The 20916-nt window shown below is 40.2% G+C and overlaps 1 protein-coding gene across 7 annotated transcripts in view; it reads left to right on the plus strand.

Annotated features, from left to right (window-relative positions):
* Positions 1 to 20916, plus strand: part of Mrgn1 (Mahogunin ring finger 1) — a 168853-nt gene that overhangs the window by 60558 nt on the left and 87379 nt on the right. For 5 of the 7 annotated variants that reach the window (XR_011713022.1, XR_011713021.1, XM_071663851.1 and 2 more), the window contains exons 6-8: positions 2324 to 2451; positions 16133 to 16244; positions 18186 to 18278. Coding sequence is in view for 5 of the 7 variants with exons in the window: in XM_071663851.1 (XP_071519952.1) it covers positions 2324 to 2451; positions 16133 to 16244; positions 18186 to 18278 (333 nt within the window). In the remaining 2 variants the exon portion in view is untranslated. The remainder of the gene's footprint in view (positions 1 to 2323; positions 2452 to 16132; positions 16245 to 18185; positions 18279 to 20916) is intronic. The other 2 variants (XM_071663882.1, XM_071663856.1) reach the window with 1 other exon arrangement.

The raw sequence follows: 20916 nt of genomic DNA on the forward strand, positions 1-20916 counted from the left end.
AGCACTGTAGCCCTTAGCCTATGATTATAGCCCAGTTTTTATGATTCAGTTTCCATCTTAGTTGTGCATCTCTCTACCCTATCAGTTGGATCTTTGTGCATCTTTAGATGTAATGACTAGACTCACAAGGCATAAATCAGATTTTAGTTGTGAATGTATGTGCATATATGTATAGGGGAGAAAGAATACTGCCCACTTAGCTTGTTTGTATCGTAGGTAACTAAGAGCGACAGGAGTGGGAGATGTAAATCCACCCATCTTGTAATGCTTTCCAAAAGAGGAAACAAAGCAAGTATGAATATTTACATGTGTATGAATGTATATGTCTATGCATATGTATGTATATGGCATTAGGGGAGAAAGAATACATTTCCACGCATTCCTCACGTGTTGTAGAAGGCGACTAAAGGGGACGGGAGCGGGGAGCTAGACACCCTCCCCTCCTTATATATTAACTTTCTAAAAGGGGAAACAGAAGAAGGAGTCACGCGGGGAGTGCTCATCCTCCTTGAAGGCTCAGATTGGGGTGTCTAAGTGTGTATGGATGTAACCAAGATGAGAAAAAAGGAGAGATAGGTAGTATGTTTGAGGAAAGGAACCTGGATGTTTTGGCTTTGAGTGAAACGAAGCTCAAGGGTAAAGGGGAAGAGTGGTTTGGGAATGTTTTGGGAGTAAATTCAGGGGTTGGTGAGAAGACAAGAGCAAGGGAAGGAGTACCACTACTCTTGAAACTGGAGTGGTGGGAGTATGTGATAGAGTGTAAGAAAGTAAACTGTGGATTGATATGGGTAAAACTGAAAGTGGATGGAGAGAGATGGGTGATTATTGGTACCCATGCACCTGGGCATGAGAAGAAAGATCATGAGAGGCAAGTGTTTTGGGAGCAGCTTAGTGAGTGTGTTAGTAGTTTTGATGGACGAGACCGGGTTATAGTGATGGGTGATTTGAATGCAAAGGTGAGTAATGTGGCAGTTGAGGGAATAATTGGTATACATGGGATGTCCAGTGTTGTAAATGGAAATGGTGAAGAGCTTGTAGATTTGTGTGCTGAAAGAGGACTGGTGTTTGGGAATACCTGGTTTAAAAAGAGAGATATACATAAGTATACGTATGTAAGTAGGAGAGATGGCCAGAGAGCGTTATTGGATTACGTGTTAATTGATAGGCGTGTGAAAGAAAGACTTTTGGATGTTAATGTGCTGAGAGGTGCAACTGGAGGGATGTCTGATCATTATCTTGTAGAGGCAAAGGTGAAGATTTGTAGAGGTTTTCAGAAAAGAAGAGAGAATGTTGGGGTGAAGAGAGTGGTGAGAGTAAGTGAGCTTGGGAAGGAGACTTGTGTGAGGAAGTACCAGGAGAGACTGGGTACAGAATGGAAAAAGGTGAGAGCAAAGGACATAAGGGGGGTGGGGGAGGAATGGGATGTATTTAGGGAAGTAGTGTGGAGATTCTGTCGGTACAAGAGGGGTTTGCAATCTCCCATGGTCATTTGAGGTGGGAGGTATGCTTTATCAGTATGCGGAGATGCCTTATTTCACAAGTAACTACAGATAGCACTGAGAAAGAATCCAAGAGTGTTACTTACCCATGATCCCAGTGGAGGAAGGCATGACTTTGCTGTACACACCAAATTTAAATATTTGTGCAGCTCCAGATGTGGTTAATATAATTTTTTTCTTCAAGTTTTATTGATGTTTTTTTATTTTTGATTAACTTTAGTCTTTGGAACCTTGCTAAATTTTCAGAGCTTAGTCCTCTAAATGTTAAATGAAGTGAAGTGTAGATGTAGGCCTGGGCATGAAGACCGAAAGATTTGTGGGTAGACCATTCATAGACTAGCAGACTATTTCGTTATTTTATAGGTAGTGATTGAAATTTCTGGATATAACACCTTGCCTCATATGATGAAAACATCATCTAGATATGCATAGATATATACTGTATCTTAGATTTTAACTCATCAGGCACATTTTTTCATCTGAGCTTTGGTAAAATTTTGAATATAGTAAATCTTTTTGGAGTGGCTCATATACTTTTATATTTGTTGTAATGCCCTCATTGTCTTAAACAGGTTCCGTAGTGAATTTTCATTGCCAGGTTCATGAGGGACTACTGTTTCAGTGAGTCATTATGTAATGTCTTGCCAGAATGTAGGGACAGGGTGTGGCCTGAACAAAACCTTTTCCAGATACCAGTCATATCAGATTCCTGTAGCTATTTTCACACTTCTGCTGCTCTTGTTCTTGTATACCTTTAGAACATGAATGAATGTTCTGCACAGTATTATTCTTAACAATAATATTTATTTTTGTTTGTGAGATAGGTTTCAACAGAGGAGGACACAGAGGACAATGGGGCCGAGTGTGTTATCTGTATGTGTGATTTACGTGACACACTAATCCTGCCATGCCGTCACTTATGTCTTTGTAACTGCTGTGCTGACTCCTTAAGGTAATTGAAACAATCTATATTATAACCTCCTGTTTGATAATATTTGTGCATGCCAGTTGTAAGAGGAAGAAAATTATTTTATTAGATAATTTTGAACCAAAGATTGCATTGTAATTAGTAATAAAGTGCAGAAATTATACCAGAGATTATACCAGAATTTACTGTTTTCTGAGAAATGCATTACTGTATCACTTTACATATTTTGTTCTTTCACCAGTATATACTTATTTTCTGTATACATTCTGTGTGTTCCTATATCTCACTCATTACAGAATGTATGGCTCCATTGTATAACTGTACTGCAGTCATGCATTCTCATCTATTTTCTCATTAGCCCTTCATCCAAGTAGTTCTAGTTAAGAAATCAAAGTCATATGACTAAAATTGGTGAAATAGGCAAACATATGACAAAAAATATCAGTCATGTTTCCTACATGCATAAAATGTGATTATATGTTTAAGGTGGTGTGACAAAGCCACTCAAAAACTCTACTGTAATCACATGCTAAAGCTGTACTCCTGTGTCATGTTGCCTTATTTCCTTACCTCAGCCATCAGTGTCATCAAATTCTTACTGTGACTGAGTTATTAAGGAGGGGCTTTGCTCTGGTCAATGTTAAGCTTTTATATGATTGTGTTGTCTCTGTAAGTTAGCTTACTATTTTCTTAAATACATGTATTCTTTTTATGATTTACCCTCACACCATCCTGTCTCCTCTCCCTGCTACATTTCATCACCTTACTTTTGTTCACATCCACTCTCAATTTCTCCATTCACTCACTTTCCCAAACTCTGTTACCAGCCTCTGGAGTTTTCCACTTGAGGCTGCAGCCAGAGCTGTATTTTCTGCAAACAGTAGTTGATTCAACTCTTACACTACAGCCATCACCCCCCCCCCCCCACACACACACACACACACACACACACACACACACACACACACACACACACACACACACACACACACAGAATCAAACACACAAACACAAACATACAAACAGACACACACACAAACACAAAAACAAAGACACAAGAGAGAGAGAGAGAGAGAGAGAGAGAGAGAGAGTATGCTGTAGGCTTGCCCCTCACTCTAAGTTCCTTGCATTTTCTTCCCTTACCACCTCATCCATAAACTAATTAAACATCCATAGTGAAATCGCACATCCTTGACACAGACCCATCTTCATTGAGAGCCACTCACCGTCTTTCCTTCCTTCTTTGCACACATGCATTATTTATGTGGTAAAAACTCTTCAGTGGATTTGATGATTTCCATTTACCCCATACATTCAAAGGACCTTCCACAATGCCTTTTTGTCAATCGTATTTCAGGTTGTACCTCTCTAATCCAGCGCTCTGTGGTTTGGCAACTCCCATGGTCCAGCATATTTTGAATCTGCTGCCATTAGTTTGTGGATCTACCACCAGGGCGGTGCTGTTAACAGCACTAAGGTGCCAAAATCTATATACGCTACAGCCAAGCTAATTAACAGTCCTGTTGATTTCTTATAGTCCCAGAACAAGCATATAATGCTGAAGAATCTGCCTTATATTGATGCCATATACCATGAAAGACCCTTGCCCAAGATATTGAAGGTGACAATTCTTGGCTGCAGCAATGCTGCAGGAACACACAAAAACAAGCTGATGGTAATTGGTAAGAGTGTTTACTTGAGGGCCTTTAAAGGGGTTGATTTCTATTTCCAGCATTTTCTGTGGTCTGGCAATGGCCAGGTCCCAAGGTTGCTGGATTTAAGAGGTACAACCTGTATACACTTTTTCCAGATCAGTGAATGCCACAAGTTATGAACTTTTTCTCTAAGTATATTCCACACTAATTCTTCACAAACAACTAGTTCACAAATATTTTACCTCATCTGGAGCCACAATGCTCTTGCTTCTCCCCAGTCATAATTTCTATGGATGCCTCCACCCTCCCAGTTACTACTCTCCTAAACATCTTACCATGTGTAGTCAGCAGACTTATACCTCCTTAATTCAAGCATTGATTTTTGTTTTCCTTGCCTCTACATAGAGCGACTATACATTCATTCTGCCATTTCCGACACCTTACCCCATACAAACATTGATTATCATGACTAGCCAGTCTGTAACACTATTACCTCCTGTTTGAGACACTCATCTGCAAATCTATCCACCCCTGCAGATTTGGCATGCTTCATCTTTCACAATCTCTCTCTCCAACAAACTGCTCAGCAGGAGTCTCTTTCCCCACCTTGTCCCCACCACATATGCTACCCTATCATGACATATACAACAGTCCATCAAAAACTCACCTTCTATTTATTGCCTCCTCTTTGCCTGTTACCTCTTCTCCATCCACTTTCCTTACTGTCACTTCCAGTTGTTTTCTTGTTCTCCTTACACAATTCACTTACTTCTAAGACATTTTCTTGCTGAAAATCATCTATACTTTCTCACTCCATCTCTCATCTACCCTCTTATTCAGCTCACATAAATCTCTCTTGAGCTCTTGGTTCTTCCTTGTTTTTGCATTCCAGACACCCATACATCTAACCTGCAGTCACTGTTAGAACAGCACTCTTCTGTTTTTGAGCAGTAGTTTAACTTTCTCATCCCACCACTTACTACTCTTTCTCAAACACCCACTTCCCACCTTCCTCAAAACACAAACTTCACATGTATATGCAAGCACTATTTCCCAAAGTACCTTCCATTCCTTTCCCACCCCTTAATTTATGTACTCTCACCCTTTGCCACTCTTCACTGTCTTTCTTGATATTGCTGCACAAAGGCCTATTTTTAGATCTCAGTCACTCCATATGCTTTTTTTTTTACACATAATAATTTCCTCTTTTTCTAAACAAGCAAAATCTCAAACACCTGGAAATTTGCTTACATAATACCAATCCCAAAAGCCTCCAAACCACCCAACTCTTCCTCCCCTTAAAGCTCAAAACCACTCAATTCATAATCCAAACTCTATAGAAATCTGATCTTCAAAAGAATCTTGCAAAATATCTCACTCTCACCTATACAACATAGCTTAAAACCCAGCCACTACACACTGATCGCATGTAACATATCCAAGATGGCTTTAATCATTTACAGCCCATTCCCTACACTCTGCTAGTAACATTAGACATCGGGAAAGCATTTGACACTATTCCCTTACACATCCTTACACAAAAGATACATGACACTTTCCTTCACAACAATGACAAAAAGTGGTTGGCTGGTTTCATGGTAGACTGCTATGAAGTCTTCATTGGAGTTTCCATGGGGGCATTTCTTTTTACAACCATCTTCTTTCTCTTCTTACACAACCTCCCATACTTATAGCTTACCACAACAAAAAGGTCCTCACATATGCAGATGACTTCACAATTATATCACACCCTGACACCACAGTAGCCACAACAGATATGCATAAGTAGACAACACAATTGGAATAATGGCTCACCTAGTACAGGATCTCTGCATCTCCATAGAAGTCTTTTATCATTCCGTTGACCCACAAACCCAGTTTATGCCCTCAAGTCACCTTGAATGGATGATCACTCCCACTGAAGAAAACCCCAACCAATGTAAGCATCATATAAGATACACAAGACATTCTTACCCTACACCAAAAACACCATCAAAAAACACAAATCAAATACCTTCATAACACTGACTGGCACCAGATTTGGACAAGAAAAAATCACTTTATATCCTCTCCTGTGAATTCATATGCTTCACCTTCAGGGCTACACTTACATGCATTGTCTTTAGCCCTCTGGAAAACAAATATAACAAAAACTCCATACCACATAGAATAATGTACTTAGAATAATTACTTGCTGCCTAGCAGCCACAAACACTCAGCACTTAAACAATAAACAAAAATCTTCCCAATACAATCTCACCTCAACATGCTGTGCAACATCATTCTGTGCAGATACACTAGACCTCTCGTACCCTAACCACTCCATAACTAACCACCAACCCTTAAGTAGAAATAATAAGATGTCCCTTTCACATAACTCAACAACCTTTACTCACAGATCCTCCCATCCCCAGCAGACAAAACACTAACAAAGCACATACAAACTAAAATGACATGGCAAGCACTGAACACCCACTCTGCTGGCTTAAATTAGATACCACCCCACCAGACACACCCATCTGTAACCACACTCTCCAGACATACGTGAGTCACACCTAATCATCTGTTCTCTGGATGTTACCTCTCCCCACTTTACTGAAAACACTGATTCACTGCATCCCAAGACCCTTCATGCCCACAGTGCAACTACCATCAATTTCCCTGCACTGGACCCATGTGGACACATCTACAGTTTATGATGTGTGATCCTGGTCATTGACTTGATGGACTAAATGAGTGGTGTAGGAGCCCCACAGAGATAGAAGGGACTCACAGGGCAGGAAGTAAGCGGTACTAAGTATATATACCAGCAACATAAACTACATTGGTTACACAACCAACAAACTCAGTCAGCATTACACCTGCATCAAGGAGGGTTAAAAGCCATCACGTACACCATCATAGAGCCATAGTGACACAGAAAAACATATTGAATAGCACCAAGATCATCACCTAGTGTGATAACCCTAGGAAACTACTGATTTTGGAAGGGGTGCATATCAGAGGAAATACTGACAGTCAACATTCAAGCAAATATGTTTTTCCATATTCACATTTCTCTTCCTCACTCACTTTAGTTGGCCAATTTCAGAATTATTGATGAATCCTTATATAAGTATTGTAACTTGCAGGAGTACTAGATGGATTAAATAAACTCAGCATGGAGTCTCCCAAGAGTTTTGAAAAGTAGAAAGATATATTCTCCCTAGTGTTGTGTTCTCATGATTCCTATTGTCTTGTTAGCAGTGTTGACTTTGGCGTAGATATGCACATCAAAAGACTGCTGGAGTCCATCTGGACTCCAGTGTTCTTCTCAGACTCAGCATTCATTAGTGCATCCACTTGTTTTTGCCGTGTTAGTCCTGCATATAGTATGGATAAACACTTTTGCTACCATTCTGTTGGTAGTACTTTACATTTATTTATTATTTATATTTATTTTATTTTACTTTGTCGCTGTCTCCCGTGTTAGCGAAGTAGCGCAAGGAAACAGACGAAAAACTGGCCCAACCCCTCCACATACACATATACACGTCCACACACGCACATATACATACCTATACATCTCAACGTATACATATATATACACTCACAGGCATATACATATATACACATGTACATAATTCATATTGTCTGCCCTTATTTATTCCCATCGCCACCCCACCACACATGAAATGAAAACTCCCTCCCCCCACATGTGCGCGAGGTAGTGCTAGGAAAAGACAACAAAGGCCACATTTGCTCACCCTCAGTCTCTAGCTGTCATGTATAATGCACTGAAACAACAGCTTCCTTTCCACATCCAGGCCCCGCAGAACTTTCCATGGTTTACCCCAGATGCTTCACATGCCCTGGGTCAGTCCATTGACAGCACGTCAACCCCGGTATACCACATCGTTCCAATTCTCTCTATTCCTAGCATGCCTTTCACCCTCCTGCATGTTCAGGCCCTGATCACTCAAAATCTTTTTCGCTTCATCTTTCCACCTCCACTTTGGTCTCCCACTTCTCATTTCCTCCACCTCTGACACATATATCCTCTTTGTCAATCTTTCCTCACTCATTCTCTCCATGTGACCTGACTTGACCCTCAACCCTACTGTACCTAATAACCTTGCTCTTATTCACATTTACTCTTAACTTTCTTCTTTCACACACTTTACCAAACTCAGTCACCAGCTTCTGCAGTTTCTCACATGAATCAGCCACCAGCGCTGTATCATCAGCGAACAACAACTGACTCACTTCCCAAGCTCTCTCATCCCCAACAGACTTCATACTTGCCCCTCTTTCCAAAACTCTTGCATTCACCTCCCTAACAACCCCATCCATAAACAAATTAAACAACCATGGAGACATCACACACCCCTGCCGCAAACCTACATTCACTGAGAACCAATCACTTTCCTCTCTTCCTACACGTACACATGCCTTACATCCTCGATAAAAACTTTTCACTGCTTCTAACAACTTGCCTCCCACACCATATATTCTTAATACCTTCCACAGAGCATCTCTATCAACTCTGTCATATGCCTTCTCCAGATCCATAAATGCTACATACAAATCCATTTGCTTTTCTAAGTATTTCTCACATACATTCTTCAAAGCAAACACCTGATCCACACATCCTCTACCACTTCTGAAACCACACTGCTCTTCCCCAATCTGATGCTCTGTACATGCCTTCACCCTCTCAATCAATACCCTCCCATATAATTTACCAGGAATACTCAACAAACTTATACCTCTGTAATTTGAGCACTCACTCTTATCCCCTTTGCCTTTGTACAATGGCACTATGCACGCATTCTGCCAATCCTCAGGCACCTCACCATGAGTCATACATACATTAAATAACCTTACCAACCAGTCAACAATACAGTCACCCCCTTTTTTAATAAATTCCACTGCAATACCATCCAAACCTGCTGCCTTGCCGGCTTTCATCTTCCGCAAAGCTTTTACTACCTCTTCTCTGTTTACCAACTCATTTTCCCTAACCCTCGCACTTTGCACACCACCTCGACCAAAACACCCTATATCTGCCACTCTATCATCAAACACATTCAACAAACCTTCAAAATACTCACTCCATCTCCTTCTCACATCACCACTACTTGTTATCATCTCCCCATTTGCGCCCTTCACTGAAGTTCCCATTTGCTCCCTTGTCTTACGCACTTTATTTACCTCCTTCCAGAACATCTTTTTATTCTCCCTAAAATTTAATGATACTCTCTCACCCCAACTCTCATTTGCCCTTTTTTTCACCTCTTGCACCTTTCTCTTGACCTCCTGTCTCTTTCTTTTATACGTCTCCCACTCAATTTCATTTTTTCCCTGCAAAAATCGTCCAAATGCTTCTCTCTTCTCTTTCACTAATACTCTTACTTCTTCATCCCACCACTCACTACCCTTTCTAATCAACCCACCTCCCACTCTTCTCATGCCACAAGCATCTTTTGCGCAATCCATCACTGATTCCCTAAATACATCCCATTCCTCCCCCACTCCCCTTACTTCCATTGTTCTCACCTTTTTCCATTCTGTACTCAGTCTCTCCTGGTACTTCCTCACACAAGTCTCCTTCCCAAGCTCACTTACTCTCACCACCCTCTTCACCCCAACATTCACTCTTCTTTTCTGAAAACCCATACAAATCTTCACCTTAGCCTCCACAAGATAATGATCAGACATCCCTCCAGTTGCACCTCTCAGCACATTAACATCCAAAAGTCTCTCTTTCGCGCGCCTGTCAATTAACACGTAATCCAATAATGCTCTCTGGCCATCTCTCCTACTTACATAAGTATACTTATGTATATCTCGCTTTTTAAACCAGGTATTCCCAATCATCAGTCCTTTTTCAGCACATAAATCTCCAAGCTCTTCACCATTTCCATTTACAACACTGAACACCCCATGTATACCAATTATTCCCTCAACTGCCACATTACTCACCTTTGCATTCAAATCACCCATCACTATAACCCGGTCTCGTGCATCAAAACCACTAACACACTCATTCAGCTGCTCCCAAAACACTTGCCTCTCATGATCTTTCTTCTCATGCCCAGGTGCATATGCACCAATAATCACCCATCTCTCTCCATCAACTTTCAGTTTTACCCATATTAATCGAGAATTTACTTTCTTATATATATATATATATATATATATATATATATATATATATATATATATATATATATATATATCATCCCTGGGGATAGGGGATTAAGAATACTTCCCACGTATTCCCTGCATGTCGTAGAAGGCGACTAAAAGGGGAGAGAGCGAGGGGGCTGGAAATCCTCCCCTCTCGTTTTTTTTTTTTTAATTTTCCAAAAGAAGGAACAGAGGATATTCCAAAAAAGGCCCAGTCCTCTGTTCTTAACGCTACCTCGCTAATGCGGGAAATGGCGAATAGTTTAAAAGAAAGAAGAAAGAAATATATATATATGTGTATATATATATGGTGTGGGAGGCAAGTTGTTAGAAGCAGTGAAAAGTTTTTATTGAGGATGTAAGGCATGTGTACATGTAGGAAGAGAGGAAAGTGATTGGTTCTCAGTGAATGTAGGTTTGCGGCAGGGGTGTGTGATGTCTCCATGGTTGTTTAATTTGTTTATGGATGGGGTTGTTAGGGAGGTAAATGCAAGAGTTTTGGAAAGAGGGGCAAGTATGAAGTCTGTTGGGGATGAGAGAGCTTGGGAAGTGAGTCAGTTGTTGTTCGCTGATGATACAGCACTGGTGGCTGATTCATGTGAGAAACTGCAGAAGCTGGTGACTGAGTTTGGTAAAGTGTGTGAAAGAAGAAAGTTAAGAGTAAATGTGAATAAGAGCAAGGTTATTAGGTACAGTAGGGTTGAGGGTCAAGTCAATTGGGAGGTGAGTTTGAATGGAGAAAAACTGGAGGAAGTGAAGTGTTTTAGATATCTGGGAGTGGATCTGGCAGCGGATGGAACTATGGAAGCGGAAGTGGATCATAGGGTGGGGGAGGGGGCGAAAATTCTGGGGGCCTTGAAGAATGTGTGGAAGTCGAGAACATTATCTCGGAAAGCAAAAATGGGTATGTTTGAAGGAATAGTGGTTCCAACAATGTTGTATGGTTGCGAGGCGTGGGCTATGGATAGAGTGGTGCGCAGGAGGATGAATGTGCTGGAAATGAGATGTTTGAGGACAATGTGTGGTGTGAGGTGGTTTGATCGAGTAAGTAACGTAAGGGTAAGAGAGATGTGTGGAAATAAAAAGAGCGTGGTTGAGAGAGCAGAAGAGGGTGTTTTGAAATGGTTTGGGCACATGGAGAGAATGAGTGAGGAAAGATTGACCAAGAGGATATATGTGTCGGAGGTGGAGGGAACAAGGAGAAGAGGGAGACCAAATTGGAGGTGGAAAGATGGAGTGAAAAAGATTTTGTGTGATCGGGGCCTGAACATGCAGGAGGGTGAAAGGAGGGCAAGGAATAGAGTGAATTGGAGCGATGTGGTATACCGGGGTTGACGTGCTGTCAGTGGATTGAATCGGGGCATGTGGGGCGTCTGGGGTAAACCATGGAAAGCTGTGTAGGTATGTATATTTGCGTGTATGGACGTATGTATATACATGTGTATGGGGGTGGGTTGGGCCATTTCTTTCGTCTGTTTCCTTGCGCTACCTCGCAAACGCGGGAGACCGGCAAAAAAAATAATATATATATGGATTTGTATGTAGCATTTATGGATCTGGAGAAGGCATATGATAGAGTTGATAGAGATGCTCTGTGGAAGGTATTAAGAATATATGGTGTGGGAGGAAAGTTGTTAGAAGCAGTGAAAAGTTTTTATCGAGGATGTAAGGCATGTGTACGTGTAGGAAGAGAGGAAAGTGATTGGTTCTCAGTGAATGTAGGTTTGCGGCAGGGGTGTGTGATGTCTCCATGGTTGTTTAATTTGTTTATGGATGGGGTTGTTTGGGAGGTAAATGCAAGAGTCCTGGAAAGAGGGGCAAGTATGAAGTCTGTTGGGGATGAGAGAGCTTGGGAAGTGAGTCAGTTGTTGTTCGCTGATGACACAGCGCTGGTGGCTGATTCATGTGAGAAACTGCAGAAGCTGGTGACTGAGTTTGGTAAAGTGTGTGGAAGAAGAAAGTTAAGAGTAAATGTGAATAAGAGCAAGGTTATTAGGTACAGTAGGGTTGAGGGTCAAGTCAATTGGGAGGTGAGTTTGAATAGAGAAAAACTGGAGGAAGTGAAGTGTTTTAGATATCTGGGAGTGGATCTGGCAGCGGATGGAACCATGGAAGCGGAAGTGGATCATAGGGTGGGGGAGAGGGCGAAAATTCTGGGGGCCTTGAAGAATGTGTGGAAGTCGAGAACATTATCTCGGAAAGCAAAAATGGGTATGTTTGAGGGAATAGTGGTTCCAACAATGTTGTATGGTTGCGAGGCGTGGGCTATGGATAGAGTTGTGCGCAGGAGGATGGATGTGCTGGAAATGAGATGTTTGAGGACAATGTGTGGTGTGAGGTGGTTTGATCGAGTGAGTAACGTAAGGGTAAGAGAGATGTGTGGAAATAAAAAGAGCGTGGTTGAGAGAGCAGAAGAGGGTGTTTTGAAGTGGTTTGGGCACATGGAGAGGATGAGTGAGGAAAGATTGACCAAGAGGATATATGTGTCGGATGTGGAGGGAACAAGGAGAAGAGGGAGACCAAATTGGAGGTGGAAAGATGGAGTGAAAAAGATTTTGTGTGATCGGGGCCTGAACATGCAGGAGGGTGAAAGGAGGGCAAGGAACAGAGTGAATTGGAGCGATGTGGTATACCGGGGCTGATGTGCTGTCAGTGGATTGAATCAAGGCATGTGAAGCGTGTGGGGTAAACCATGGAAAGCTGTGTAGGTATGTATATTTGCGTGTGTGGACGTATGTATATACATGTGTATGGGGGGGGGTTGGGCCATTTCTTTCGTCTGTTTCCTTGCGCTATCTCGCAAATGCGGGAGACAGCGACAAAGTATAAAAAAAAAAAAAAAATATATATATATATATATATATATATATATATATATATATATATATATATATATATATTTTTTTTTTTTATACTAATCGCCATTTCCCGCATTAGTGAGGTAGCGTTAAGAACAGAGGATGAGGACTGGGCCTTTGAGGGAATATCCTCACCTGGCCCCTTTCTCTGTTTCTTCTTTTGGAAAAAAAAAAAAAAAAAAAAATGAGGGGAGGATTTCCAGCCTCCCGCTCCCTTCCCTTTTAGTCGCCTTCTACGACACGCAGGGAATACGTGGGAAGTATTCTTTCTCCCCTATCCCCAGGGATAATATATATATATATATATATATATATATATATATATATATATATATATATATATATATATATATATATACTCCTATGAGTCTCCCCTGGTGATGTGATTATTACACGAAAGTGCACTTAGGAACTTTTTCGTGTTTCATTTTCCTCGTGGACTAATAGGAATATCTTGATCACGCGCTAAATTGTGATCCCTTCCAGTATATATATACATTGAGATGTATAGGTATGTTTATTTGCGTGTGTGGACGTGTATGTATATACATGAGTATGTGGGTGGGTTGGGCCATTCTTTCGTCTGTTTCCTTACGCTGCCTTGCTAACGAGGGAGACAGCGACAAAGCAAAGTAATAATAATAATAATAATGATATGTATATCATAGGGGATGGGGAGAAAGAATACTTCCCACGTATTCCCTGCGTGTTGTAGAAGGCGACTAAAAGGGAAGGGAGTGGGGGGCTGGAAATCCTCCCCTCTCGTTTTTTTTTGTTTTTTTTTCCCAAAAGAAGGAACAGAGAAGAGGGCCAGGTGAGGATATTCCCACAAATGCCCAGTCCTCTGTTCTTAACACTACCTCGCTATCGCGGGAAATGGCGAATAGTATGAAAAAAAAAATATATATTTTATTTATTTATTTTGTTTTGTCGCTGTCTCCCGCGTTTGCGAGGTAGCGCAAGGAAACAGACAAAAGAAATGGCCCAACCCACCCCCATACACAATGTATATGCATACACGTCCACACACGGAAATATACATACCTATACATCTCAATGTACACATATATATACACACACAGACACATACATATATACCCATGCACACAATTCACACTGTCTGCCTTTATTCATTCCCATCGCCCCCTCGCCACACATGGAATACCCATGCACATATACATATACATACATATACATTTCACTGTATACAATACTTATACATCCACAGACATACACATATATACGCTTGTACATATTCATACTTGCTGCTTCCATCCATTTCTCTCGCCACCTTGCTTTGCATTTATCTGGATTAAATCATAGATGCGAGTAGTCTTTCAATTACTGTACAATATTTGTGTTGTTCTGCAATTTTCATGATTTTTCTTATGATACATTCAGAAAATCTTTGGATCATCATCCAAGAAACCTGTGTGACATGTCAATCCTAAATGAATAATTTCTTGTTATTAGTTACTGGGTGACCTTTTCCTTTTTTAACATAGATAAGTGAGATATAACTTCCCAATCCTACAGCACCTTTTATTACTTCTAAAGAAGCATCTGACTGTAATGAAAGTGGAAAAGTAAACCACAGACCAAAATCTCATGATGTTCTTGAGTGATATACATCAGAATGGGTGATTTTGTCATTTTCAAGTAAGTTATTTTACCCACAACTATCTCTTCAGCAGCCATAGCTAACTTTTCAAACAAATTGATAAGTTGCTTTGGTCAGGTTATGAAGATGATTCAGTTTGGTTCAGTTACTTGTGGATACCAAACCTTTTCAAGAAATGCAGAGCATGCATGGGAACTTCATTTTCTAAGCTATCTCAGTTAGTTTGAAAGGCAGCTCATGTTACTTAAATGCCATGATCTTGGGTGTCTCCTGTTTGGACGTGTTAGAATTCTTCATATTTATAAGGTTGGTTCAGAGGGGCTGCTCTATAGATTGGTTGCATTAAGAAAGGCTACAGTTACCAGTCTTTGAATAATCTTGACATTTTTCAGCACACTTATTGGTAAGTCTTATTCCTGTACAAAGGTTATTGAGTCAGTCACATTTTTACACAGTGCCTCATTTTGGCTTTATGTTTAACTGTTTCATTCTGAATAAGATAGCTTTAGGGAAAGAGATAATACAAGTCAGTCTCAGTTAACCAATTATTTACTGTACTCCACTTGAGTAGGGAAAATTAACTCATAATTTTAACTTTGTTTTGCATGTAAGCTTGAAAAAGCCTAAAATCTCTCTCTCCCTGTAGAATGGAGCTACTCAGGGAAAACTTGCACTGTGTGAATGCCTTGATGTATACAGTCTCTGGAAAATTATTTAATAATGTTGAATTTGTTTTGCATGTATGTATGGAAAAACAAAAAACTTTTTCTATAGAAAGGATCTTTCCAGAGAAAGCTCACACTTTTCCTATACTATATATCTTAAGGTGACAAGCAATGAGATGTCTGTGCTGCTGCTGGAGCTTTCTCCTGCTAAGTAAAGCCTCCTTTTTTTTTTTCTTCTTTTACTGTGCTACGACAACATGAGTGGAGGTTAAGTGAGGTTTCTGCTCAACAGCTTGACTTTGAGTGTGTGAAAAGTATGTTTTTGAGCTAGAATCCTCACTTACCCATCACTTTATTTGTGCTCAGCTCACCCTCCTCTCTATAGAGCTTAGGTAACCTTACCATAACCTTTAAGGATTATATACTGATGGCTGAGAAGGGGGGATGTGGTAACATGAAGTTATGAGTAGACCATGAAGTACAGCCTTAGCAGGATATAACAACAATGCTTTTGAATTGTTTACATTGCTTACATTTTTTTACATGCATAAAGTGTAACTGTGGCATTTTTTGCTTCATGTTTATCTGTTTGTCAGTGTCATTTATGTGGCTTCAACATCTCAATAGAAGGACTACATTGGTGAAGAGTAAGTGAGGATCATAGGTCAAAATTTTACTTTGCAAGTTTGAAACCTGCTTATTGCTTATAGATACAGTATACTGTTTTACCTACAGATACCAAGCCAACAACTGCCCTATATGCCGTGCTCCATTCCGAGCTCTCTTGCAGATAAAAGCCTTACAGAAGATGAGTGGGTCATGCAACAATCCACAGCCAAACCCAGAGGTGAGGAGGCTTTACTTCATTTTTATTCATATCTGAACTACAGGTTGAGTATCCCTTATCCAAAATGCCTGGGATGAGAAGGGTTTTGGATTTTGGAATATTTGCATTTAGATAATGAGATCTGTGAAAAACAGGATAGTATGGAAACAAGTTGGTTAGAGCTGAGACATACCTCAACATTTCAACCATTCAACAGTCTTCCTCAAGAGATACTAATTCCAGCATTTGGCTGGACTGTGTCAGATACCTTGGCTTGTCGCTCTCTGATTGGATTGCTTGCCTCCACCTGTTCACAGTGATGTCCATTTCCTGACATGACCATCAGATTAACCCACACCTTGTATTAACGTTGTTCTTAAGCCCTTCCTCTAGGTAAGCTTTCACACTGTCACTAAATGGTTTGTCACTGCCTGTAGTTGCCTTGGCGTCAACCATTTAGTGATAAAGTGAAAGCTTACCTGGTGGAAGAGATTAAGAACATTAACACAAGGTCTGGGTTCATCTGCTGGTCACATCAGGCATCAGAGATCATTGTGAACAGGTGGAGGCAGCAGGACGAGTGATCCAATCAGAGAGCGACACACCAAGGCATCTGACCAAGTGACCATCACTTGCTGGAGAATATGGTCCTGCTGAGTGTTGGAATCAGTATCTCCTGAGGAAGACGGTTGAATGGTCAAAACATCGAGGTTTGTCTCATTTGTTTCCATTCCATCCTGTTTTCTACATTTGTCATGAAAGTAATGTATACAATGTTTTTGATGATTTCGTGTGTGAAACAAAGTTTGTGTAATACTGAACCATCAGAAAGCTAAGGTGTCACAACATTAGCCAGCCATGTGGACAGTCTGTGGTTGTTTGGCATCACCTTCATTCCTGACTCTGAATGTATATGCTGCTGATAAGTAATCATTTTCTTACTCTTATTCACACACAGCAGAAAATAAGCAGTAAACAGTAATGCACGTAGGTCTAGCGGTGACGATGGTTTGTAACAAACTGGCACCAACAGAGCATCAGAGCCCAGCATGGGCAAGTGAGGTCAGGTGTGGAATTTTCCACTTGTATGTCATATCACCACTCAAAAAGTTTTGGATTTTGGATTTTCGGATTGGGGATGCTCATCCTGTTCTGCTAACACATTATGCTGTTATCTCTACTGCATATGTCTCTCCAGTCTCATGTAGGATTAGGTGATAAAGTGAGCTAATTGTCAGCTTTGTTTACAGGTGTTCTAAGTACTCTTGTAGGATCATTGACTAAATTTAGGGCACAGAGAGCAGGGAAGATTGTAAAGGAGCTATCTTGCCTTACATTTACAAATTGACCTTTGTAATACAAATTCAGTTGCTAAAATAAGTGAAATCTTTAAAGGGAATAATAAGGGTACAGCAAGACTTGAAATTTGTGGCATTTTTCAAATATATTTCAAAAAAGCATAGTTTAAGTCAGTACAACAAAAATGCATGTACAATTTTGACATGTTTGAGCTTCTTGTTAAGAGAGAATAGTCCATGAAAAGTCTCTTTGAGACATTTCTTTGTTATCAAAGCTTTTATTATAGTTAGTTCATATGTTATGTATTGCAGCTGAAATAGAAAAATTAAATAAGATTGCCATTTCATAGCTGTAGTGTTATATTTTATCTGAAAGATTTGTTCATAATTGACACATTTTGACAAGGTAAGTATAAATTCAAGAATATTATGGCATTAGTTTTGGTACTACGCCATATGAAAGTGTACTACTTATGTAGTTTGTACTTAAGATTAACTGGATTTAAATATTTCTTAGATTTCTGATTACCCAGGTACTCATAGTAAAGATATTAGATACATATAGCTGTATTTTAGATATTTCTAATGAATATCAGATTTGATGCATTTTAATCTTCTCACACAATTGACATTTTTTCCCCTTACCATTTGTTTTTGCCTATAGGGTGAGAAGCCTTCTTTTGTGATAGTATCCATCCTTTCTGCTGCATCTGAGGGAGAGGAAGAGGATGAGGGTTTGCATGACTTTTGTTGCTTGGTATGGCTTTCAAAACATTGTTTTATTGTGTGGTTTGGTATTACTCTCTGTTCATGTATTTACATAATTGAGTTTTGTTAACCCATTTCATGCAGCACCCTAACCCCCATCCTGAGGGAAAATGAAAAATTAGAAAGCCCAGAATTTGAGATTTATCATGTCTTTATCAAAACACTGAATAATGTACATATTTTTTATTTGTATGTGGATGGGGTTGTGAGGGAGGTGTTCAAAGGAGTCTTGGAGAAGGAGTGGGTAGGTGATTATTCAGTCTGTATGGGATGAAGAGGTCTGGGAAGTGAGTTGGTTATTGTTTGCTGATGACACAGCACTGGTGGCAGATTCAAGTTACAAACTACTGTTGGTGACTGAGTTTGGTAGAGTGTGTGAAAGGAGGAAGATGAGAATGAATGTGCATGAAAGTGAGGTTATTAGGTTTAGCATGGTAGACTGGAGAGTTGTAATTAGAAATGCTGTGGAAGAGAAGCAAAATGCATATGTTAGACTGCCCAAAAGGAATGTACCGGTGGAAGTTCAGCAAAGGAGGAGAAAGAATACGAGATGTGTAGAGATAGTAGAGGAAAGCAAAGAAAGAGTAGATGAAGAGTATGAAAGAAAGTTGGGTGAAAATTTTAGGGAAAATGAGTTTGTGTGGTGAAAGATGAAAAAGGAAAGACAAGCTGTAAGGATAGAAGTGTAAATGTTAGAAGTAAGGAAGGAGTATTCCTAAATCAAAAGAAAGCAATGAAAGGAAGCTGAAAAGAGTATTTTGAAGAACTGATGATATGGAAGAAAGTGAGGTAGCAGTTGTTACATGCATGGGTATGGAGGTTAGAAGGAAAAGGATACAAATACAGGGGCCTATAGTAAGAGGAGAGGTAGAAAGGTTCAATAATGAGGTTGAAGGTAGGAAAGGCACTTGGAGTGGATGGAATTACAGCTGAGATATTGAAGGAGAAAGGAGAAAGTGTGGTAGAGTGGATGCATTTGATATATGATTTAGCTTGAAAGCAGGGCTTGCTGAGGAGTGGGTGGGAAGCTGTTATTGTTCCTTTTTTCTAAAAAAAAAGATGTTGCTAAGGAAGTGTGTAGCAGTCATAGGGGAATAAGTCTGTTGAATATATCAAGAAATGTGTATGCAAGAGTGTTGACTGATAGAATGATGGAAGTGACTGAATGCAGTATTAGCGAGCTGCAAGGTTTTTTTTAGAAAAGGTAAGGGATGTGTGGATCAGATTTTTGCAGGGAGAATGACTGTGGAAAAGTACTTAGCAAAGATAAAAGGTTATACATTGGAGAAAGCGTATGACGGAGTTGAATGGAATGCTTTATGGGATGTGTTAAGGATATATGGGGTAGGGGGACAACCGTTGGATGGTATGAAGCATTCTACAGAGGAGCAGATGCAGTTGTTAGGAGTGTAAGTTGAGCGAAAGTTTCAGTATGCATGTCGGTGTGAAGCAGGACTGTGTGATGTCACTGTGACTGTGTAACATATATGGATGAAGTGATAGAGAGATGAAAGCAAGACTAGGGAAAGTGGGTGCAGAGATGGAGTTTGGTGGTGAGGTATGATGGCTAGTGACAAACCTGTTTGCTAAGAGTGAAGAGGAGTTGCAGGGGTTGAAGAGAGATGAAAGCAAAATGAGATAAACATTGCAGAGATGAAGTTTGTTGGTGAGGGATGGGGGTTAGCGGCTTAGCGGCAAGCCTGTTCACAGATGATACTGTGCTGTTTGCTAAGAGTGATGAGAAGTTGCATAAGGTTGTTAGTGTGTTTTATGTTTTGTGTAAACATAGGTGATTGAAGGTGAATACAAGTAAAAGTAAAGTATTGTTGTTTGAGAGGAAATTCAGTGAAAGTATAGATTTTCCTAAGCCCTATAGAGTGCAATAAGAAAATGTATTAAACTGTATTATTGATTTGGGGGAGAAAAACTGGAAGAAGTGACAGAATTGAAGTATTTGGAGGCTATCTTGGGTAAGTTTGGTGATAAGAAGTAGAAATAAAGAAGGGAGAAGTACAGGATAGAAAAGTCATTAGTTCCCGGAATAGCATAATGAAGGGTAGAGGTTTAAGTATGGAAGTGAAGAAAGAATTGAGGGACAGCATAGTCCTGTGACCCTGACCTTTGCAGCTGAAACATGGACATGGGATGAGTTACAGATATCAAAAATTCAGGCCGTGGAGATGAGTTGAGGAGCATGTGGTATGAAAAGATGGAATAAATAAAGAAATGAGAGGGGTGCATGAGCAATTTGGTATGGTAGGGAATGTAAAGGGAATGAATTGTGGAATGGTGAAGTAGGTGGAACATGATACTTTGAGGTAGTTTGGACATGTGGAAAGCATGTGAGATGGGATATTTACAAGGCGAGGGTATAATGGGGGGCTTAGTTTGAGAAGAAGACCTCCTTTGAGATGGAGAAATAGAGTTGAAGAGGAGAGAATTGTTTTGGAAGAATGCATTGTATGGTGTATGTGAGGGAGGCATGTAAGGACAGGGATAAGTGGACTGTTTTGCCATGGCCACCCCTTTGATTGGTGTTCCTAGAGGGAATGGGCATGATAGATATAGATAGATAGAGGGACGGTTTAGTGTGAGTTTGAATGGAACATGTTTTGAGGAAGTGAAGT

Source organism: Panulirus ornatus, chromosome 1 (assembly GCF_036320965.1).
Source record: "Panulirus ornatus isolate Po-2019 chromosome 1, ASM3632096v1, whole genome shotgun sequence".
In the NCBI taxonomy this organism is placed as follows: Eukaryota; Metazoa; Arthropoda; class Malacostraca; order Decapoda; family Palinuridae; genus Panulirus; species Panulirus ornatus.